Here is a 23,772-nt window from a genome sequence, read left to right as displayed (position 1 = left end):
AGACAGAATGGACCATCTCCCTGAGCCTGTGAAGTCGAAGAAGCCGTATTGGTCGGTTTCATTTCAACTTGTTGTTCAGATATCAGCTTGGAGAGTCAATAAACCAAAACGGCTCTGAAGTACAAAGACAGGACAATGAGGAGATAAGCTCTGCAACTATTGCATTAGGAAACATTGGCTTAAATGTGTGCTGATCGCGATGAGTAACGTGGTTACTATTGATTATTTTGCCAGACTGACATCAGAGTGACGATCCAGGATGTTGTAAAGATTCACTTTCAAAGCAGCCAAATCTGCACTACAGTGTGTGTTTCTGCATCTTACACACTCTTTGTACCTTATCAAACTATTACTCACCTTGTTCATTTCCCTTTCTGTATTGTGCAATTGCTTATTTGTGTCTGAATATCAAGATAGATGTTTGTACCTGCATCTCAGGAAGAAGGATCTAATCTTATCTTGTGTGCAGAGTCCACACTTTCAAACCCGCCGGGTCAGGGTCTTATTCAGGCAAGCTCAGCACTAAGAATTCAGCCCATGTGCGCTATAACGGCAGTGTTTGCTCCTGCATTATACGGCTTCTGAAATAACCGTGACAAGTTAAATAAGAATCTGTGCCATTTCGCACTGGAAGGCGATGCTCTGTCGTAAAAGAAGTGACCGCAGCTCACTGGAAAACCCTGTTGTTGCCTGAGCATTTTTGAATGTGAGCTCCTTCCCACATGCCACACGTGCCCTGCTGCCCTAAATGTTCTTTTCTACATGAAACACACATAATCATTTACACATGTACACTTCCATGCACGCCTATTCATGCAAAAAATATGTAGTGTGTGGCCGGATGGTAGTTTATCTGCATAGTGGCAATAACTCTTCAGTGAATATTTATGTTTATTCTCTCTTGATCCAACTTAAGAAATATTTGTTTATGAAAGTCTCAACTATTATGGGAACCATTCGGGCTGTACAGAAAATTGCACATGAAATATGTCATCCATTAAGTCCAGACGCCAGCCCCCTGTAGCACTGTAAGAAAGAACAGGCTGTGTCCAGGGCCTCCAGTCACGCCCGAGGCCTCATTTTATGGACAAAGTTGGTGCAAATAAGCTGCTATAGAGCGTCCTGAATGAGGCACAAACAAACACAAGTTAGTCAGGTGAGAAAAGATCCACAGCGACTGATGATATCATTGGTATCAACATTTCTCCTGTGCAGGTGAAAAAAAACAGATGTGGTTTGTGCTAAAAAATTAGTGTGTAAAAGGTTTGTCCACTTTCTTTATCTGTAGTTGTTGTTCTGATAAAAGGCTGCCTGCTGCAGTTGCTACGAAACTCCATTGGGACGTCTCAACATGCAGCAATCTAAAAGATGTGTTCTTCCTGTCGGGCTGCAAAGCTAAAGTTAAAATTCGGTTTCCTATATATTTTTTCAGTAGCAATAAAGTCTTGCAGATGTTTAGTATTTCGCTGATTTCAAAAACTGACCATTCAAATTTTAAAGGAGAGAGCAATGCATTCCAATCACGGGTGTCAAACTCAGATCCTGGAAGGCTGCAGCCCTGCATGTTTTCCCATGTCTCCCTGCTTTAACATGGCTGATCATGATGAGTGGAACGTTATCAGGCTTTCTGCTGAACTTGGTTGCATGAGATTCAGATGTGATGAAACAGAAAACATGCAGGGCTGCAGCCCTCCAGGACCTGAGCTTGAAACAAATGATGTTTCACCATACAACAAATGTTAAGGGTTCTGCAACCTTTATGTCTAAAAAGGCATTTTTCTCACTTGAAACCAAGTAAAATTGATCTGGAGCTCACGCACTTTTGACTTTAAAAATTATTAGCCTGGCTTGTACTCTATATATTTGTTGGATCTAAAAAAAAAAATCAATGACTGTGCAATTTGTGAAGTTCATTGACTATAATTAAGAACATTACATTCATCTGTTTGATTGTTTTTCGTGTATTTTTTAACCTTTAGCTCTTAATCCATTTTGGCATTTTTACATGTATTAAAAGTTCTAGCTGTTTTGACAATTTCAGCAATAACTATAGCATTTAAAAAATATTTTAAGCTGTCGCAGTTGTTTTAACTCATTTAGGTTGCTTGGGGATTTTGAGAGGTTTTATTTTTTAATCTATGTTTTTATTTCATTCTGAGTTTTTGATGTGTGGACAATTTTAGCCACTTTTGAAATTTAGCACTTTTAGAGTATTGATCAGTTCCTCTGAATCTATCCAGCATACAGACAAACCTGCATGCATGAGTGAGAATGAAACCCTCCAATTTTTCTTTGGGCTAATTTTCTTTTTGATTTATGATTTTTTTTCTTTTTTTAAGAGGTGCACTTAGAAACTCAACATATATCACCTGCAATCAGATCCAGGTGTCATTTGTAATTAAAAAAGCGGTCAGGTGTGTCTCCTCAAGCTGCAAGGAAAGAGTGCCTTCAAGAAATGTTTGTTTATGTGGAAGCAGAAGAGCCACATGTGAAGCTACTGACTATAGAAAATGTAAATAAAGTTTTATAAAGCGAAAATTAATATTATTTAGTGTTTTCAGCAATAAGTCGTTACAACTTCATTTGAACGCATGATTCACCATGAAATTATCTACAATAATCCCGAAAAATAAAAGATAAACACAATGACATCATCATTTAGTGGAAAAGAGCAGCCAGGACGCGGGGACGCGCCTTGCCAGTGTCACGGGAGCGCGCAGCCCTTGGCAGGGCTCCAGCTTCCTTTTAAAGCGGGCGGCCGCGGCGTGCCATCCCCCACTCAGCCAGAGGACGGGACACGGTGAGGAGCTGCTGTGTCGCTCTTTCAAGCCCCTCTCCTGTCGTCATCCCCCCCATCGTCCTTGTTTAGTTGTTTTAGTTTTTTTTTTGTTTGTTTAGTTTCCATTAGCTAGCCGCCGCCATGTATCGTTATTTCGGGGAGTTGCTGAGCCGCTCCGCGGGCAGTGCCCTGGCCTCGGGCTGCGTGGACTCCGCTCTCCCGGCGTCCTCCTCCCTGATGCGGGTGCGTCGCTATGCGGACGCGGCGGACAAGCCCGACGACCCCAACTTCTTCAAGATGGTCGAGGGCTTCTTCGACCGCGGCGTCGAGATCGTGGAGGACAAGCTGGTGGAGGACCTGAAGACCCGGGAGAGCCCCGAGCAGAAGCGGAACCGTGTGCGGGGCATCCTGCGCATCATCAAGCCCTGCAACCACGTCCTGAGCGTGGCTTTCCCCATCAAGAGGGACAACGGAGAGTGGGAGGTGGTGGAGGGCTACCGCGCCCAGCACAGCCAGCACCGGACGCCGTGCAAAGGAGGTACACAGCGGGGAAGCCTCCACCGGCCCGTCTGACAGCTAGCTACTTAGCTTTAGTTAGCTGCGACGCCGCAGCGCGTCGGGAAACGTCAAAACACAGCTGGCTCCGGCCGCGCGCACCGTTATAGACGCGGTTTTACACTAAACTCAGTCGTGTGATCGCAGCGGCATGCTTTGATTGTTGTGTCTCATCACGCTCGTGTAGCAGCTGGCTGACCTTCCGGCGGCTCACCTGTAGCTACTGCTGTTAAACTTCCTGCAGCAGCCTTTAAAATCCTCCAGCTGTCATCTTTAATAGTTTATCCTATCTCGCAGCCTTCATCCAGTCAGAAACTTTGAATTTTATTTTGTATTATCACGCCTGATCTTGGAGCATCGGGCGTGTTGTCATTGAACGTGTCAGTCCTTGGTGTGTCAACATGTGCTTTTCACAGCTTCTCATCAAGGAGCCATTATTATTACATTCAGGCACACAAGCAAACACAGGCAAGTGTCAAAAGCTGTGCAAACACCATAAAGCCGGTGTCGGCATTGTGCAGGGTTATGACAAAGTGCTCCTCCATTTGAAAGTTCAAGGTTCACAGCAGAGGCCCTGCACACTGCTATGCACCCTGGGTAAATGGTGCATGGATGTGATGTATAGGAAGAAGGAGGCGTGGTGGGGCAGGGGGTGGTGGTGTTTGCAGGCTCTCCTATTTGTCAGCAGGGTGACAGGTGGGGAGGGTTCTTTGGAGAAGGGGTATTCTCAGCAGAAAGAGAAGTGCTGCTGGGTTATACCAAGTCAAAGGGCATGTTTCAGCGGTGTGGAGCAGTCACGGGCCTCACATTAACAGCTTTGAAAACCCTCCTCAGCACCTGCTGGCTGGAGGCCTTTTCTGGAGCGGCACGTTTCTGCCCAAGGCTTCAGACATTGCATGCTGGCTCTTTGCTATATTGAGGGAAATTACTTTAAAAGCAGCGATTAGCAAACTGCTTGAGAAACTGACTCATACTGCTCCTTTGTTACTGCCCCCAGACAAAATATCAATTTCAGATTATTCTCCAACATCACTCAGCGGTAAATGTGTTTCTATTGGCCCAGACAGTTATCTACTTCTGAGTCCGCTCAGTAGGAAGAATCAATACCATTAAAATGATCTCAGACAAACCAGAGAAGAGCACTTCATCCTCTCTTTCATGCTTTACAGAAGGATCTTTCAATATGACCCTGCCCAGATCCCTCATCCTAAAATCCTGCGGTTCCCTGATTGGACACGTCCCATCTCAGACTGACATTCACAAAAAATGTCACTATTTTTCCAGTAACCAGATATATAGGATCCCTGTAATGAAAACCCCCTGTATAATGGCAAGATGCTGGTGAAAGCTGTTATCTGTCAGTGGGTTTAATCATTGATACAGTGCATGGGCCCCTGGTGAGTGTCCAGACCAAACTACAAAGTGCAAAGGCTGCTTTTTTTTTTTTTTCTTTCCAGTGCATGTGGTACTCGTTTCTCTTCCTTTAAGAGCCTCACAGTGACAGCTGCCGGTCTGGGCCCCACCGTCCTCACGGAGCGTGTATGAAATGCTGGATGTGTTCACACGCCAGTGAAAGTGCTGCACAATTTCAGTTTAATCAGTTTTTCTTGTGTGTGATAAAGGTCAGTGATGTTATAGGTAAACCAAAGATTTCTCTAGTTGAATAAATTTCCTCTGATGCCTGAATGATAATTATAGCATCGTGAACATGTCACAGTATGGGTGTACTGATGGAAAGTAAAAAAAAAAAAAGTTAATTTACAAAAGTAGCTTTAAAAAAAAAAAAAATCAAAGAATAATCGAAGCTTGGATGTAAATAAATCTCAGGATTTTTAAAGAGTAAGGCTGTTTTGAACCTGGCGGGCTTGACTGCGTTCTGCCTCGAGGCCTGAATGTGGAAAATCAGCCCTCCGTTTCAGAGGAATGTGTTTACAGTTCTGCTGTGGTTCTTGTTGCTGTGGTGGGCTGCGGGTTGGGTGGATAAATGGAAGATCGGAATGGGGGATGGTCGAGTTCCCTCCCTCTTTTAATTTGATCAGTAAGATCAAGATTGTCCTCTGGCCCGAGGAAACCCGGCTGATCTGTTGATGGATAGAAGTGACTGACTAAAGAGAAAACAGTGCAACATTGAAACATGATGCTTTGCTCTGGGATGTCTGATTTATTTTTTCCTTTTTTTTTTTTTTTCCCCTTCCTTCCTCGAGACAGTCATGAAACTCTGTAATTTGTAACCACAGACGGAGGCTGGGAGGCTCTCCTGCAACAACAGAGACGGTGGTTGGTGGGCGCACCACCGTCATGGACGGCGATGACTTCATAGTGGGAGGACTTTTGCTTGTTTCCTGTGTTTCTGCTTGCAGTTCCACCACATGAATAGGCCCAAACAGTGCTTCGCTCTCCGCACAGCACTCTGCAGACTCCTTTTGTGCGTTTTGCCCTTGGCTCTCTGTGTGTAAGCTAACCCTGGGCGTGCTATTTTGGGTGTTACTGTTCAGTCGCGCTCACACGCGCTCTTGTCGCTGAGATGGAGCTGTGCGGCATCTCCAGCCTCGCCGGAGTGTCTCATGTAACAGTGCACACGTTGCTGTGGCAACGGTAGTAAACGTATCCGGTACATTAGAGTGGGGCTCGAGGGCCGGAGTTGCCGAAGAGGGCTGCTATTGGATCCTTTAGTCTCCACCTGTGCTTCTCCGCTCCCTCGCCGCACTGTTCACGTGGTTTTGATTATTCAGGAACATGCAGCGGGTTTTAGATCCTTATGGTTTTTCACTGTAATCTTACCAGGATACACAAGTTCAAACTAGCTCCTAAAATGTTAACATAGTGTGAAATGTTATTTTTCTAATGTGTATTTTATTAATAAATAATAGGTCCAATTAGAAAATTATGTTTAAAGTGTAAAATATGGCTTCCCCTCAGGTATCCGTTACAGTATGGACGTGTCTGTGGATGAGGTGAAAGCCCTGGCCTCTCTGATGACCTACAAGTGTGCCGTCGTTGGTGAGTATCGAAAGGTGTCAGAGGAGCCAGTACATCCCATCTTACCGGTGCTGATTGTCACACAGCGGCCAGGATTCACATGTTTTCATAGTATTATGGGTAATCGCTGCATGTTCCTCTGGTTTTCACGCTGCGTTATGCTCCTCCAGATGTGCCGTTCGGGGGAGCCAAAGCCGGAGTCAAGATCAACCCCAGGAATTACACGGTAAGCCTCCTCATGTCCAGCTTCCGCTCCCATAATCACAAGCACATGTAGAGCTATGCAGGCAGGTTCCAGCGTGTGCTGCGAGACTGGTATTGGTGGACAACGGAGGCAAAGATGAGCAAAATCACGAGGTTGGAAACATCATGCCGCTGGATTTATTCAGTTATTTTACTCATCACATCTAACAAACACACAATTCAGTCACGCTGCAGTGTAGAAGGCAGTGCATTGACTGCGTTCCTCTTAGTATTTGTGAATGGAGGGAGAAGATGCAAGAAAGGAACACGACTCCATCTTGGCTGCGCACTTAAGATATTAATCCAGCCTTCCATCCATCATGTGAACCACTCTATCTAATTCAGGGTGGAGGAGGAGGGGCTCCACCCTGCACGGGTCACCAGTCCATCACAGATCAAACACTGACCATCTGACTGTAGGAGAGAAATAAATGATTTACTGGTTAAAAAAACAAAAAACAAAAACAAAAGCTCACTGTATTTTCAAGTGTTTGAAGTACTTTTCCCAGGATCTGCTCCCCACAGAGGATTCTTTGTTTTTCTTGTACTAGAAATAGTTACATGTAACCAGAGTGATTGGGCTTTTTTCCTTCTAAAATCAATGCCTTGTTGCAGGATAATGAGCTGGAGAAGATCACCAGGAGATTCACTATCGAGCTGGCCAAGAAGGGTTTCATTGGTGAGTGCCTTCAAGAAAACATCCTCTGATTCCTGATTTGTCCCACAAAAGCTGTGTGGCTGTTTTTCTTTTTTTTTTCTTTAACCGAGTTTAAGTCGCTGGGAGGGGAATATTTCCACCCAGGAAAGTAAACATGTGTGGTTCAGGTTGGGCTGGTTCAGGGCAGGGCTTGGTTTGCTCAAGGGGGACAGAATAACGTCGACTGAGGGGAGACTTCTACATGTTGAGAAACCAGATAACATAACCACGAGTATTTACCAGAGTGATGGCAGCCGCTGAAATGATTGTTTTGTTGTTGAGGAAGTTGTATTGTTAGAACTTTGAACTCGACCCAACATAAACAAATGTGCCGGCTGGTTCAGCAGGTCGGCAGCCCCCATACAGCCTGTTCATGCTAACCTGGATGTATGCAGGAGTTTCTCATGTATTCAGTCCAAACACACCAGAGAGGCCGATCCTCCCTTCACTCACCGTCCCGGCTGGCTCACGCCTGGAGTGTGTCGCCACGCACAGTTCACTGAAACCTCCCCACTTGTCCTCCCCTCCCTCTCTTTCCTCTGCCGCCCCGCTGGCGCTCTCCAGGACCGGGCATCGACGTCCCCGCCCCGGACATGAGCACGGGAGAGAGGGAAATGTCCTGGATCGCCGACACATACGCCAACACCATTGCGCACACTGTGAGTTCTCAGACGCTCACGATACACACACAGAAAGGAAAATAAGCCATCGACTTGCTTGAGTTTTGGATGCGGTTTTTACATTGGCCCAGATGAGAAAGGAGTGAGTCACATGTAAACCATGAGCAGGAGTTTCCTGCCTCTCCCTTCCTATTCGACCACGGAGGCAACGCTCCTCTGAAAAGCAGCTGTGTGAACCGAGTTTTTTGTTAATGAATAATTATCCTTTAGACTATTTCAAGTTGTGCAAATTTGATTGAAAATGGAAAGTATTTACATGTGCGCCGCACAATTGTTCATGTTTCTGTTTAATCCAGATAATCAGCAACTAGAAACCTTCATTTGGTTTGGAAATGAGTTTTAAGTGGATAAACAGAGACTGGATGTTACTTATTCAGTGTTTCTACTTTGAAAACAGTGAGTGTGGCTAGTGTTATGAGCTTTTAGTCCCTTGCTATTTTTTAGTCAGACTTCATGAAGCCTTATAGGGCCGTCTGTTCCTCTTATCGACTCATGTTCAGACTGTTTTCACATGTCCAAGTCCAGCTTCGGAGTAGGCGACACATTCCTGCTTAGGTTATCAACAGGCAGGGGATTATGGGTAGTGCATACTGATGTTCAGTGCCCTGTGGCGGTGTTAAACAGTTCGCACATGCAGGACCACAAGGAGAGGATGTTAAAGAAGCAAGTTCCAGTGTTTCACAAACACTTCAAGCTCCGAGAACAAAGTGTTCCAACGGGCCGACGAGAGCTCGATGTTTGTTTTTGTCCAGTCTCTGGTTCAAGTGGTCTGATCCTCCTTGCGTGTGTGTGTGTGTGTGTGTGTGTGTGTGTGTGTGCGCAGGACATCAATGCTCACGCGTGCGTGACAGGAAAGCCCATCAGCCAGGGAGGAATCCACGGACGTATCTCAGCCACCGGTCGGGGAGTCTTCCACGGCATCGAGAACTTCATCAACGAAGCGTCTTACATGAGCATGCTGGGCCTGACCCCCGGGTTCCAGGACAAGACCTTCATCATCCAGGTGCACACACACACACACACACACACACACACACACACACACACACACACACACACACACACTCTCTCTGTCATGGTTGAGCGTAGTTGGAATGTAATTTTATTCCAGGAAACCTTGAAGGTCCTGTGATTATTTCCTCACTGACATCCACAGGATTTAAGTTTCTATTTGAATGAAGTCGGATTTCAGAGCCTCAATCAGGAGCAGACCATCTGCTGAGCGCGACCCTGATCTCCACACGGCGTTGACAGCATCAGGACGCCGAAGTGTGTTTGAGACTAATGACGGGAGAACGAAAGAGGAAGAAGAGAACAAGAAATCAGCCAGTTTTAGGTCCTGAATGCAGAGTTTTGTGAGCCGAGCTTTGAGTCTATAAGGTCGTTATTATGAGTGTTTGTGTTGGGATTATGGATTATGTGAATTTCTGTAAAAAATATGATGACAAACCCCACGACATCAAACATCAGCCAAGTTTTGTCTTTGATATTCTTTAAGGATCTGTGAAAAGAGAAGCGCTTCTGCACACGCCGACAGTTTTCTGAGGAGTTTCACTTCCATTTGTCACATAGTTGAAGTGTCAGGTCGGTAGAACGGGTCTTGGCGGTGCTCAGCAATTTCCTGCACTGCTTCCAACAGGAACATCTTGTAATCTAAACATGAATTTTCATTTTTTTTATGAATGAAGATATTTTTTGAAGATGTCTTTTCACTGGGAAAAATAACAACCAAAACTTCACATTATAGCTCTCTTGTACTTGACGTTGTTAAACTCTCGCCTCCGTGAGGTTTGGAAATAGAGATTTCTTCACAGCAGCAGCCACATTATGAGCGGGGCTTGTTGCGTTCGGGGTCAGCATTAGAGTGTGACCCTGCGGCCTAAAGGCGTCACTGGAGAGATGAAGAAGCCGTGACACCAGAATCGTGACGTAGACGCTCCAGAAGCTAATCCCTGCGTATGTGGTCAGAGATTATTTTGTGTTGGGATTAGATTTTGTTGGAGATTTAATCATTAGAAAAGCAGATCTCCAGTGAAATATCAAGTCGGTGCGGTGGCAGAGATGCATGCTGGGTAGAAGTTAATCTAGGTGTTATATACTGATTCTTCTTAGAGGTCGTCTTTTGTTCTTTCTATTCCTCTGATTGTTTTGATTATTGTTTACAAGATTACAAACCAGAGATCAGCCTTATGGTGAGAAGTAAAGAAGTATCTTGATTTTTTTTTTTTTTTTTACAACATGTATGTTTTTTTTTAACTTTTCATTTAGAATATAAGTGGGAGAACACGCCTCATGCATATCTGCAATCTCATACTGTTATGCCTTAAGCTCCCCACATGGTGGCGCCAGAGGATCTGTTGCATCAAACTGATCAGCCAATTCGGTTCCAGCGATGTTCCCACCATCATGCTTTGAGGTTGAACGCAGGTTATTGGGCGGTGGTGACCTTGACGTGACCTTCCGCAGGGCTTCGGAAACGTGGGTCTTCACTCCATGAGGTACCTGCACCGATTCGGGGCCAAGTGTGTGGGCATCGCCGAGATTGACGGAGCCATTTACAACCCGGAGGGAATCGACCCCAAACAGCTGGAGGACTACAAACTGGTATGATGGATGGGCGTGTGAGCGACGGCGTGAAAGCACACCGAGAAATGAGTAAAAGCTCGTTTTCTTTCATCCCTGCAGCAACACGGCACCATTGTGGGCTTCCCCGGAGCCAAGCCCTATGAGGGGAACATCCTGGAGGCAGACTGCCACATCCTGATCCCTGCTGCCGGAGAGAAGCAGCTCACGCGTCACAATGCCCCCAGAATCAAGGCCAAGGTGAACACTGCTCCACGAATGTTGCTTTAATTTGCTCTGCTCTGGAATTCAGGTAAAGACTTGGCTGTACTGATTAAGAGTTGCTGTTGTTTTCCTGTCAGATCATTGCTGAAGGCGCCAACGGTCCCACCACACCCGACGCTGACAAGATCTTCCTGGAAAACAACGTCATGGTCATTCCTGTAAGTATGAGTCGAGAATGGAGCGACAGAATTTAAACTTTGGAACTGCTGCTTTTTAAATTCACATAAAACAATGTTTTCACTGTGTTTTGTTGGTGAAACGCTCGCCTTTGAGTAAGAAATGTTTAACTAACTCTGTGTGAAATTTTAGTCCTGATAATGTTACCAAGAGTGAAGTGTGAATAAAAATTACCAGACATCCCAACCATGAATGCTAAACATAATGTAAAATAATAAATTGTCCCAAAAAAAAGAAGAAAAAAAAAAATCACAAAACTTGTTTCTAGAAGCTTTATTCCCACATTCAGGCTTGTCAAACAAATCATTTTGCAATCATTTCACACACTTCTTTACAAAATAAAACCTTAACAACAAATCAGAAATATTCCCCAACAGTATTTTCCACCCTGAGAGATGTCTGGACAGGCAGTCTGACTCTGTCTTCTCGTCCTGCAGGACATGTACCTGAATGCCGGCGGTGTGACTGTGTCTTATTTCGAGTGGCTGAAGAATCTCAACCATGTCAGCTACGGAAGACTGACCTTCAAATACGAGAGGGACTCAAACTACCACCTGCTCAGTGAGTAGCAGACCGCTCTGCAGTTTCTCTGTAACCCCGCAGACAGACAAACGTATATTATGGGAATAAGCATGATGCATCCTTACAATTGTTTTATATTTTATATCGTAGTTAAATCGCTGATACCCCAGTTTAAAATACCGCTGCAGACAATTAAAAGAAAGGAAAAAAAAAATAATAGGAAATGCTAATGATAAACGATACACAGCCAGAAAATTGTACGTGAAAGTAAATTTGCAGCAACTTGGAAAAATGTTTCATCCTTAGCTGTAAAAAAAACTTTTACAAAAACCAGAAAAACCCCAAACAAAATATCACACTACTTTTTTCCTACTTTTGTACTTCGTTTCATTCTTCGTCATCTTTGGGCTCGTCTTTGTCCAGTCCCAGATTTTGTAGACGTCTGTTGATGACTCTGTTGTCCCATGCCTCTTTGAGCTTTTCAAACCTTCCAGCAAACGCTGTGAGATTCTCAATATTACCTTGAATCACAAACTTCCCGCTTGGATACATGGACACAGTGCCGCTCATTTCAGACAGGTTGATATTTTCTTTGTCCTCCAGTATCACTATCTCACTGTTCGGGAAGGCCTCAAGTATTGTCTGCCTCCAGTCCTCTTTGAAGGATGTAAAGAAGATGAGGTTACACTCTGAACCATCTCTTCTGGTGTCCTGAAAGAGAACGTCTGGATTTCTGACCAACGTTCTTTCTTTGAGGTCTTTTTTTCTCTTTTTTGTCGCGTTCGGAGGGTAGTCGAAAGTACGAGCAATTGCCTGAAATGAAACAAACCATTTTTTTTTTTTTGTAAATCATCCTGCTGATATTAAACTATTTGCAGATATATTCAAATACTAAAATATTTCACCTCTTTCAATAACAGTGGTGCTAAAGCACTTTTTAAAATTCTTCCTTCATGTGCATGTGGGTGCGAGTCGAAAGTATCGTCAACATATACAGTATTTGTGGGGAAAAAAAATAGTGACAGAAAAATCCAATTAAAAAAAAAATTCAAAGAGTTTTGAGAGAATTATCCTACTCTCCTAACAAGCGTGTCTATCACAGCTTCTTTTTCAAAACCTAATTTTCTTTGATTAATTGCAGACATTTAACTACACATACAATTAAACTGCAGTCAACATGCTGAAGTAAGATAAAAAACAAGTTCTCACGTTTGCTCCAGCTTTAGCTTCAGCCATCGTGGTTTAAGGCAGAGTCCCAGTCCGTTCTGATCTGTAGCTGATTTGAATTCTCCGTCTTCATGGATCTCCTGTTTCTTCATCCTGGGTACATATTTCTTAATCACGAGCAGCCAATCGCCGGGCGCGCTGGTCATGACTCAGCAGGGATTTTCCATGAGACTCATCAAAATGCCACGTTGAAGTTTTTGTGTCTTTGAGTAAGAAACCCGAAGTTTAGACTGTTTCTCAAGCTTTTGGCCCCTCATGAGTGTCGATGCAAGGGAAACATTTCCGTTTCCTCCTCAAGCTCAAAATAAATACAGAACCCAGCATCAACGTGTCGGACAGTTCTAATAATTTTTCCTGTTTCGTTTGTCCTTTCTAGTGTCTGTACAGGAGAGCTTAGAGAGGAAGTTTGGAAAGCAGGGGGGACCCATCCCTGTCGTTCCCACCGCTGACTTCCAGGCCAGAGTTGCTGTGAGTGAAATCTCTTATTTTCTGAATATCTCAAGTCCACAAACTCCTCTTAATCCTGAAATAACAGCTACCAGGATACAGTAATACATTCAGGTTGTTGTTGAAGCATCACCTAATCCTCTTTACGTTGCAGGATTATTATTATTTTTTTTTTATTGAAGTAAACTGTTGTATTTTATTTTGTGATTAGTCATTCTGAAGCTGTAAAGCAGGTTTTGCACGTCGGCCACAAAGAACCACTTCAGCACTGATCACCTTGCTTTACAGGGCGCCTCTGAAAAGGACATTGTTCACTCCGGGCTGGCCTACACCATGGAGAGATCTGCCCGGGTAAGTTTGTTCTGGAGCTACAGCTGTCCGACCTGTTTGAGTGAGCAGGTCGTTTATTCCACAGGTGATGAACTCCTGTATATTCATTTATAATAATTTTTTTGTCGTCTTTGCAGCAAATCATGCGCACAGCGAGCAAGTACAACCTGGGTCTGGACCTGCGGACGGCCGCCTACGTCAACGCCATCGAGAAGGTCTTCAAAGTCTACAACGAGGCCGGGCTCACCTTCACATAAACGGGCCGGCCGCCTCCGCCCCGCTCCCGCCGCGCCCCTCTGTCCTCCGCCTCCTCAGACAGCCTCCAGAACATATCGCCGTTTACCGCAGCTCGCCGCCTCTCCTCCGCTCACGCAACGCGACGGCTCGCCTGGTGTCTATCCTGTGATCTCTGTGCCGCCGTTCCCCGTCCGCTCCGCTCCAGCCGTCCCGCCGTTCCCGTTTTCTCCCGAGACGAAACCAGATCCAGCCGCGGAGGCCATGAAAAAAAACCCGCCGTCATCTCGGTGTTTAATGTATGGCAGCCGTGTTCTCACACATGCGTGACCCTCCCGCTGTCAACGCCACTACCGATGCCTTATTTTTAAGGAGGTAAACCCTTAAAGAAAGATTCAGGCCTTTACTGAAGGAGATTTAGATTAAACTTCATGTGAATAAAAGAGAATAGTAGTTTTCTTACTCAGATGTCTGTTAGTGGTGAAGTTGCCAAGGTTGATTCCCAACATGGACCCCCCCCCATTCTCGAATGTTTGTTTTTACTCAGGATTCAGATGATGGTCCCCCTCCTCTTTATTTTCTTTCTTCACCTTGAATGCAGCTTCACGACTCCTCCGCTGGCCAAATACAAAGAGCAAGGTGCCACTGTGATCGCCCGTTCCCTGGCTGAATTCCCCTCAGATTTCTCCGTCCAGTTCCACAGCATCCATGTTGTTTTTGGAGCGAATAACTTTTTATTTTTATTCAGTTTCTTTCATGTTTTTTTGGAACCAATAAAACATTAAGAAAAAAATACACACAGTACTAAAGTGCTGCTTGTCTCTTTGTTCTAATGGAAAGACAGAAACTGAAACACTTTATAATATATTAATAAGTTAGTCTGGATTAAAAAAACAATAGAAAATTTCTTCACTCAACTAATTTTCCTCAAATAAAACTCTCGACTCAAATCTTTGGATTTCAACAAAACTTTTTAATTTCACTGGTACTGTTTATAAAATCAGCGAGTCTGCTTTGATGCCAACTTAAATCATGGTGCGTGACGTGTGTGTGTGTGTGTGTGTGTGTGTGTGTGTGTGTGTGTGTATTTGTGGGACTTGTGTTGCTTAGTGTGTGTGGATGTGTACGTACAATTGCAAGTGTAGTGTGTATCGTTTGCGTGTGTGTGTGTGTGTGGATGTGAGATTGCTTAATAAGGCAACATGCAGTCATCGGTTTCCATTGGCTTCAAAGTAAAAACACACAAACCTGCTCACGACACAAACGCACACACACACGCTTTGCTGGCTCGACCTGTTCTGCGTTAACACACGCAATAGACTGTGTATGTAAACACCCACATAAAGTGCACACAGACACACACTCCGACGGGCTCGGGAAGCAGCGACGACGAGGGGATCGCGGGCGAGAGCTTCAGAACAGCCAGGATCAGACGAGTTGGGGTGAAATAAATGTTCTGGGAAAAACGACCACAAACCCCGGATTTCAAGCCACACAGAAAGCAAATCTACAAAAACATCCAAACCTCCCTCTGCTCCTTTGGTCAACCGATCCCAGAAACGAATATAAATACTTCTTTCATGCCTCCATTTGTCTGATTCATGTCATCTAAGAAGGGAGTTTGATAAAATTTGGCACACGCTGCGCTCACTCTCGTTCCAAGATGAACTGGTCAGATTTTGGTGGAGTTCCGCGTCTCTGTGACCTTTTTGATCGCAGTGTCTGATCTGGGCCTTGAGAGAGCGTCTTTCAAGTTTGGCACAGATGTTCCGGATGGTTCGTCTTCCCAAGTTTTCGGTTTCGATCCGTTGAAACGTCAACTGAAACGACGCTGGTGTGTGGAGGCGAACAGTGGCGAGGTGGCGTTTGGCCTTTCGGTATTTTTTTTTTTTATTGCTGAAACTGCGAGCTGACTACTGTGTTTCCCTCAATGGCATGATAAGATAAGAAGCTACACGAACACAAGAGGACATTGCATTTCTGCCCAAACATGATTTGATTCACGTGTTTCTGATGAAAGGGTCTCAACAAGGTAGCAATTTCATTTTGATGAATTAGTTTTGTTTTGCATTGAACTGTTGAAGCAGTAATGCTTTTTTAACACAACAGGCTTCGTTTGATGAACGTTCAAATAAGGTCCAATTAAATTTTGTGGAATTTTGTTGAGGTCAGCGATCAGAGGAAGACTCCAAGGTCACACATTTTGGCCAACAGCCTCTAAATCTTATTTTTTCCGACTCTTCTCCTTCTTTCTCATGCATCACACGAACACGCTGGGGGTCGAGCTCAATGAGCATCGTCTACTGCTCCTGCTGGTCGAACCCTGTTTCTAATCGCTGGGGCGACACACACACACACACACACACAAAGCTACACGGCACAGCTGCTACTCTACGCTTCACGACACGTGACGAGTCATTCCACACATCTGTTCATGCAGTCTACTGTCACTAACTGGTTGCACACGCGGCCGAACGCTGTCTGTCCCCAACGCACAACTCCCCGCTCAACATCTACTTTATACACCGGCGGCTACACATGCACACGTATATACAAGCGAACAAGGACACACGGGCCCGCTGACTGCAGCTCACACACCCTCTCGTGCGGAGGGGGGGGGGGGGGGGGGTTATTGTACGGCACGCTGAATTCGAGTTTCCTCGTTTTCCTCACGTTCGCCCAGCGTGTGCGTCTGGCAGGCGTCTGTATGCGAGTGTTTCATGCACGTGCCAAATGAAGGTGTGTCTTTTATTTGTTGTTTGCGTGAGCGTGTGTGTTTGTGTGTGAGATTTTCCCTACGGGGTCGGGGTGGGGGGGGTAACAACACCGGGGTTCATATCAGGACAACACTGACACACAGATGCAGCGGGGGAGAGAGGGGGGGGGCTACGACGGGCGGTGGAGGAGAGAAGCTACAGGCTGCAGGGGTGGGGGGGGGGGGGGGGCAGCAGGTGGCAAGGAAGGGGTGCAACTGGGGGTGGGAGGCAGAGGACGGGGTCGGTGTGGGGGGGCTGAGGTGCGGCATCCGGAAGAGTCTGTTGTTGTTGATTTTGGTTCTGTAAAGTCACAAAATATATGTTGAACATCTGGAGTCTGGTACAGCGAGGCGGGGGCGGGGGCAGGGGCGGGGCCGGGGGCCGCTGGAGAGGACGGAAGGATCCTGAAGATGACTAATACCCCTGAAAGACAGGAAAAGATTCACATCAGGTTCACTGGAAGATCCTTCGCTCTGTACACCACTGGAAATCTACATACGGCAGCAAAATGTTCATTGTGAGAATTAACATGGAAACTCAGACATCCTGCTGTTCCACTGTATCTCCACCACTGTTTTAGGCACTACCTCTTCAGATCAGTATTTTAAATTTATTTTAAAAGTGATTAAAATAGAGCCCAGCAGTTTTAGGTCTGTCAGTTTTCCAGTAAATGAAAGTTCTGCCGCTTATTTCCTCCTTGTTTCGTTTATCTGTTTGAGAAGACCTGAGCTTTGTGTCATTAGGGGTTGTTTACTGTAATTATATCATTTAGCAGAAGAGCAGATTGAAGACTGAATCCTGAGTGATTGTGATTGTGTTTTTAAAGAAATCACGAACAGAAAACAAGCCACGTGTGATTTTCCAATAAAAAAAAAGTAAAAAGCCGTACAACATTTAAATACAACTCTCGACACTTCAGTAAATGTACAAACTCCAGTCAGTGATTTATTCATTACTTTCCATCTCTGAGAATCATCAATATTCATGTTGTGGCTCCGCCTGAAGCATCATTCATAATCTGAACTGACTGAGCTGCCGCTCATGAATTATCAACCGGTCTTTAACGAAAGCTGCGCGGCGGCTGGCTTCCTCACCTCTCCTCCCTCCCCGCCCTGCTCCATCCCTCCATACTCTCCCTGCAAGAAGGAGGAAAAAAACAGAATGAGGGAAAGCGTCACAGATGCAGAAGTGTGGTTTCGTTTCTGATGAAAGCATGAGGTGATAGTAGGGTGGAGGGCCTCAAGCACCAATGACCGCTTTTCTTTCGTTTTGAGTCAGCTGAGGGTAAAGAGGGAGGATAGATCAACAATCCATCAAAACATGCACGGCAGTGATTATCATGCTTGACATATTCCAGGGTGGGGTTTTATTAGTAGATTATTACAGGGCGTAATGGTGAAACCCTGACCTGCTGCACGTACACACACACACACACACACACACACACACACACACACACACACAGCTGCACAGTGCAAGAAGCTGCTCCGGTGCATGCCTTGAATACTTTCACAGCCTTTTTTTCTCATATGCAGGACATGGCTGAGGAGGCTTCATGTTACACAATCCAGGTTTAAAGTTAGAAATGGAGGATTTTACCACCAGTGTGGTCTAAATCGCACACCAAGTGGCTGTCAGAGAGGAAAATGTTTGCAACATCAATACAGGACAGTCCTGGGAAATGTGGTCATGTGTTTTCACGAATTGGGTTATTTCTATTTTGTGATCCAAGCTTTGATCCAAAGCCCAAAACAGAGCAGGACCATGACAACTTAAATACACACTTCCCAAACTGACGCTCACTTGGTTTTATCTATTGTTCACCCACACAGTCCAAAACAACACATCTGTGATAACCACAGGTTTGCTGGATTGGACTGTGCATGGAAACCTGACAAATTAGTTTTCATCGTGCAGACTTCATCCGCTTTCTGGCTTGTCTTTCGCCCCAGCCCACCCAGGGTGACCTATGACCCCAACACTGCTCTGCCCCCCCCCCAACAGGCACCTCGTATACAGGCTCCTCCTATCGGGGAAACACAAACAAGACGAGACAACAAGTGAGAGGAGCGACACAACACAGTGACAATGCACGGCGCGGCACACGAGACACAAACACCGTGACACACAAAGACACACACGCTAGATGAAAAACATCTAACATCAGTTCGACACACGAGAGCCGGACGACCGAGGGCCGACTGGCTGGATAAAATCTGTATTCACTTTTTCATGCTTTCATAATCATGATCTCGAGTCCTCAGAGGAATATTTTAAATTCACTGAATTTAGTCCAGGTCCACAAAGTCACCCTTTGTAATCACTGGTTGATGAGGAGTCCCACTTATTTTGGAGCTCTGTGGAAAAATGGCTCCATCTATTGGTCGATCTCTCATCATCAGGTTGAGTTAACGTCTCAGAGCTGCAGCCGGTGGTGACCCACCTGGTTGATGAGGCCGGTGGACGCGGCGACGTTCTCCACTCCCTCCACGGTTGCCTGTGACACCTCGTTGGCGCCTGCGACCGCCGTGTCGCCAACGATGTTGGCCTGATCCACAGTCCTGTTGGCCACTGAGACCAGAGGACGGGTCATGGTTAAAACACACAGAAACACACACATGCAGATCAAGATGTGGAAATCATTAGTGTTGCATTCATGAAAATAACCAAAGTTCTTTAAATTCAGATTTATTTACTGATTAGTAAATTAGATTTAGGGGTATTAGACAGTTTGAATGCGTCGAGGCTTCTGAGACTGCTGGAAGAAATTGTGATGAAAGATGCTGAACTGACTCCAACAGACAATCTGAAAAAAGAAAAAAAAAAAATCCATTCCAGAGGAGCATCAGCTCTGGAGACTGGCCAAACAGCACGTGGCTGGGATTCCTCCAGAGACCCACTGCAAGCTGGAGAAAAACAGCTGCAGGCTGTAATCCAGCAGAGAGGACACAGTTTTATCAAGTTCTTTACCGCCAGTGTGAAATATAAAGGACTGGAAAAGATCATCATCCAGAATAGACCTTCAACATTTGGAACTGACTCCACGCTGGTGTAATGCAGCTATATGAGTCTGCTTTTTTTTTTTTTTGTTTTTGTTTCTGAATTCAGACGTTGGTTTTGCAGACGATCTTACCTGTGTTTACTGAAGACACAACTCCCTCCTTTGTCTTGCTGCCTGCAGAAGAAAGACATTTCAGAGATTCAGTAATTGCTTCACCAAACAACTGAGAATGGTTCCTCCGACAGCGAAGTAACGTTTCATTTGTTTTCATTCATCACTGAATAAAATGGTGGCCTCTGCCTTCATAATGGTTGTAAGTTGGATTTAATTATTCATGCTGTAATAGAAAGTGAAAACACTTTCTGTATTATTGCTGCATACCACTGTCAATGAAAGTGTTTCACCACATAGGATCAGAAATGATGACATCAGGTAACAGTATGATATTTCATGCGAGCAAGTCAGTAATTGTATATATTATATTTATTTGCTTATGTTTCAGAGTGTAACACCAGCAGTTTCCTTCTTGTGAAGTTTCTAAAATTACATTTCAAGACCTAGTTTTTCTCTGAGCCCTTTCACTGTGGCAGATGTGTGCTTGGTATTTTTTTTTAAAACCCACTAGGATTGTTAAATTTAGCGCCATCTTTCCCTTTCAAGCTTGGAAACTCAGTGTTTGATGTTTAAGCGCTTTGAAAAGCTCTGCTGACTTCAAGCATTTTTGCTGTGGAAAACATCCCGTGAGCAGCGGCAGCACCTCGCTGCGTGTCCCTTCCTGCTCCCTGCACTCATTACAGTATGATCCCAAGCAGATTAAATGGTGGTTATATAATCCGCCAGAGTGAGGAATAGAAGGGGGGGAATATCAGCTCGAACAGATATAAAAGAAAGAAAGAAAGAAAAAAAAAACAGCAGTCAGAAAATGAGGAGAAAATGTTCAAATGCTTGCAGAAAAATGTGGGTCTGTGCCGGACGGGACGGCGCTCGGTGCGCTCTGTCACACCGATGCAGCTGCTGCCATTTACAGCAGGCTGCATCCACCCGTCCGCTCGCAGCCTCCTGCTTCCCCTCATCCCTCCGCACGCTCCCCGTGGCACACGAGCCACGTGCCTGAGAACCCAGCAGCGCTGCAGCACGGCCCAACACACACACACACACATTCGGATTACTCCAAACTGAAGAGTAAATATGAAATACTGTAGAGCTTCGCCTAAACATTTTTTTGATGATTCCCTCGTTGCTGTCGCTGAATATTTGCATTTGCACCTGGAAATAATCTGCCTCCTGCAGCCAGACCAGTCTCTGAGAGATTATTAAACTTGAAAATCATTTACGAAAGCTGAACAGAAGCGAATGAAGCTGAAGCAATAGGTGACACAGGTCAAAGGGTCACGAATGAGAAAAAGCAAATGCTCAAAAAAAAAAAAAAAATCCTGATAATAAATGAAAATCCTGATCAAAAGCTTACCTGAATTAATGAAGATTGCATGGATTAGGGTGTTTGAATGCTTTTCCTATTATGACATTGTGTATTAAAAGTGCAGAAATATGGCTTTAGCCATTTCTGTCCAGAGTGGGATTTGTGCTCTTGCACTCCTGCTGAGATGAAAGCTTTTATATGTCCCATGTTTAGAGAGGGAGGGGGGAAATGGCTATTTTTTTCAACTGCTGCATGAAACATTTACGATATGTATGCAAAGTATATGCCGAGACACACCTGCTGCATTTGCATTCCCTCGTAGAGGATATCGACCGGCTGAGAGAATGAAAAATGAGCTCTCGGTAATGAGAAATTATTCTATTTTATTACACGCAATAAAATACAGGTCAAATAACTCAGCGGTGACGGATCTTCTCTTTAAAAATCAGCACTATTACAATACAGCTATAATTAGTGAAAACCAACACTTATTATAATATTTTTTTTTAGATTAGAGTGAAAAATTTGAGCATGTTTTTGACCTGTGTTCCAATTATTCATCCATATTTGCAGGCCTGATAAATTATGACTACATTACTATTTAGTGAAGGCACTAAAAGAGCAGTCTGGATGTGATTCTTGGCGGCTTGTGTCGAGTGGACCGTGGGGTTCCTGCCCTCGTCACTGTGTATCCACCCCGACATGCTGACGTCTGCGGCCTGCTGCGGGCCGCCACAGCGCTTCATGAGCGGGATCGACCCTCCCCGCTCCGCCGATCACGTCCCCCGCGCCGTCTTCTCGCTCCGCCGCCGTGATCTACGCTCCCCGCTCCCCTCTTCCTCCTCTCGCTTGGCTTGTGACTCACGCAGCGAGCTTGTCATCCGTTTTCTGCTCCCCTCAGCATCCGGCTCTCATTTTCCCGGCGACTCTCATCCCTCCATGACGACATGTCACCTGTCTGCCCCCCCCCCACCCAACCCCCTTCCTCTCCCTCCGCTCATCCCTCCACACGGAAGCCACGAGACTCAAAGCCTTTTCATGACATAACTCCTCTCCCTTCGCTCTGCTAAACCTCTTTTTTTTCCCCCTCTCTGTATTTTTCCTCTGCATCCCTCCGTTCTTCCATCTTTTTCATGCGTTGGGCGGGGGGTGGGATGGGGGGGGGGTTGAGGGCGGGGGTTAGTCATCAAAGCAGCTCTCACTGGCAGGCAAATCCTGCTGCTGCAACGCCACACACACACACACACACACACACACACACATGCGTGTTCCCTCACACACGCATGCACGGTGTACGTGCACCATCATGAGAACGAGGTTACAGGCTGGTGGGGGGGGTCGAGGGCTGGTGGGTGTGGGTGAGTGGGGGTGACGGGAGAGAGCAGATTACTGCAGTGCTCAAGTAATCTTTGCCCTGTCCACCCCGTCCCCCATCCTCCACCCTCCTGGACCGCGTCATTTTCATATCTTTTTATAACTTTTATGTCTTTTTTTTTTTAAATAATTAACCTGGTTAAGATGGAGAAGCTCGCAGGGACGGACTGCAGACGATTCCTCCAGTCCACTGACTCCTCACCCACCCTCCTGCATTGGCACCCCACCCCCATCTCCCCTCCTTCTCAGGTGGCTGAGCAGCCTGGCATTCGGGGTAACCTTGAAATGTGACGCAGTTCCTGTTGGAGCTGAAATAAACGCACGGCATTGCCGTGCACCTGAAGAACAAGTTATTTGGAATTGTCATATATGTATATATTTACACTGTGACTGTATTGGGATGTAAATGAGCTCAGTTCTAGAAGTTAAAGAAACACAGTGACAGACTGCTTGACTAAACGCTGTGCGTGACACGAGGACGACAGCAAAAACCTGAGCCAAAATCCTGCAGTGTCTCCTTTCCCTCCTCTCCTTCACTCTCTCCTCTTCCTCCATTTTTTCCCTCTATTTTCTGCTCCAGTTGCTGCACCGCTTCCCAGTGCGAGCTTCTTCCATCTCCCCCTCTACCGGGGGGGATTCTCTCTATCCCACCCTCAGTCCTGCACCAGTCCTGCAGTGGTAATTCTGCCACCGCTCACTCCATCTCCCCCTACCATCCCATCGTCTTGCCCCCTCCTCTTCCTCTTCCTCCTCCTCCTCCTCCTGCTTCCCTCACTTCTCACAAGACCACAGACACCCGTGGGATGTCACTTTAAACAGTGCAACAAAAAAGAAGAAAACACTTTGGAAAATGAAACACACAGGTCTGGAGAATGAGAGCCCGACCCCCTCCCTCCAAAACTTCACTGTCATATCTTCAGGTGGTGGTCACATACCTACATACATCACCCCTTCCTTGGTCTTGGCGGCCGCCTCCTCCATGCCGGCTTTGGTCTTCTCTGCAGCGGCCACCACTCCCTCCTTGGCCATGGAGAACCCCTTCATCAGTACATCCATCTTGGGCGACGAGACGGCTGGGCTCCCCTGCTCCAAACGGGCCTTGCTGGTGCTTGCAGAGAGTGTGCAGAAGAGACGATGTGGGACGTCAGGATGTGTGTGTGCGTGTGTGCGTGTGTGTGTGTGCGTGAGTATCCTGGCCAGTGGCTCCTCCTCCGTTCGGCGCTACAACGGCGGGCTGAGAGGAACGCACAGCAGGGCTACAGCACGCAGACTGAGAGAGCGAGAGGGGGGGAGGAACAGCCGGTTCGCACGAGATGGAGAGGAGGAGGAGGAGGAGGAGAGACGGCTGGATGCTGCAGCATTTTCAAGTCATGCAGCAGCCCCGCCCCTCCAGCATCCCTCCAGTCTCATCCATCTTCTCTCTGATGGCGCTCACCGATTCCCAGGCTTTCCGTTTGCATATTTTGATTGGCGTGTTACTGTGGACACACCTTTTCAGCTGCTG

General features: G+C 45.9%; 2 protein-coding genes across 3 annotated transcripts; one reads left to right on the top strand and one right to left on the bottom strand.

Moving 5' to 3' along the window:
• The first annotated feature begins 2,760 nt into the window (after nt 1–2,760).
• glud1b (glutamate dehydrogenase 1b) lies at nt 2,761–14,521 on the top strand. The gene is made up of 13 exons (XM_030097807.1): nt 2,761–3,317; nt 6,254–6,334; nt 6,484–6,539; nt 7,172–7,235; nt 7,818–7,912; nt 8,757–8,936; nt 10,400–10,537; nt 10,619–10,756; nt 10,858–10,938; nt 11,395–11,518; nt 13,083–13,174; nt 13,442–13,504; nt 13,621–14,521. Exons 1-13 carry the CDS (start codon nt 2,921–2,923, stop codon nt 13,738–13,740), a joined length of 1,629 nt encoding a protein of 542 aa, XP_029953667.1. The 5' UTR covers nt 2,761–2,920; the 3' UTR covers nt 13,741–14,521.
• Nucleotides 14,522–15,310: 789 nt separating this feature from the next.
• Nucleotides 15,311–23,594, bottom strand: sncgb (synuclein, gamma b (breast cancer-specific protein 1)). Of its 2 annotated transcripts, XM_030097819.1 has the most exons (6): nt 23,204–23,594; nt 19,607–19,648; nt 18,917–19,044; nt 18,482–18,499; nt 17,568–17,609; nt 15,311–16,896 (listed from the first exon to the last, which is right to left on the bottom strand). In XM_030097819.1, the coding sequence occupies exons 1-6, from the start codon at nt 23,322–23,324 to the stop codon at nt 16,888–16,890; spliced, it is 360 nt and encodes a 119-aa protein (XP_029953679.1). In that variant the 5' UTR covers nt 23,325–23,594; the 3' UTR covers nt 15,311–16,887. The 2 variants fall into 2 exon arrangements, with proteins under 2 accessions (XP_029953679.1, XP_029953680.1); XM_030097820.1 differs by lacking the exon at nt 18,482–18,499 and having other exon boundaries at nt 23,204–23,592.
• Nucleotides 23,595–23,772: the final 178 nt, after the last annotated feature.

This window comes from Salarias fasciatus, chromosome 8 (genome assembly GCF_902148845.1).
Source record: "Salarias fasciatus chromosome 8, fSalaFa1.1, whole genome shotgun sequence".
NCBI classification, from domain to species: Eukaryota; Metazoa; Chordata; class Actinopteri; order Blenniiformes; family Blenniidae; genus Salarias; species Salarias fasciatus.
Note: the sequence above shows the minus strand (reverse complement) of the source record. Positions and strands in the feature narration are given on the sequence as shown.

Bases quoted from the DNA above. Each gene is read 5' to 3' on its own strand.
- glud1b (XM_030097807.1), top strand. From the start codon at position 2,921: ATGTATCGTTATTTCGGGGAGTTGCTGAGCCGCTCCGCGGGCAGTGCC. The intron at 7,236-7,817 runs GTGAGTGCCTTC...GGCGCTCTCCAG, and splicing joins GGCCAAGAAGGGTTTCATTG to GACCGGGCATCGACGTCCCC. The intron at 10,538-10,618 runs GTATGATGGATG...TCATCCCTGCAG, and splicing joins AGCTGGAGGACTACAAACTG to CAACACGGCACCATTGTGGG.
- sncgb (XM_030097819.1), bottom strand. From the start codon at position 23,324: ATGGATGTACTGATGAAGGGGTTCTCCATGGCCAAGGAGGGAGTGGTG. The intron at 19,649-23,203 runs GTATGTGACCAC...TTTCTTCTGCAG, and splicing joins GGAAGGGGTGATGTATGTAG to GCAGCAAGACAAAGGAGGGA. The intron at 19,045-19,606 runs GTAAGATCGTCT...CTCTGGTCTCAG, and splicing joins TGTGTCTTCAGTAAACACAG to TGGCCAACAGGACTGTGGAT.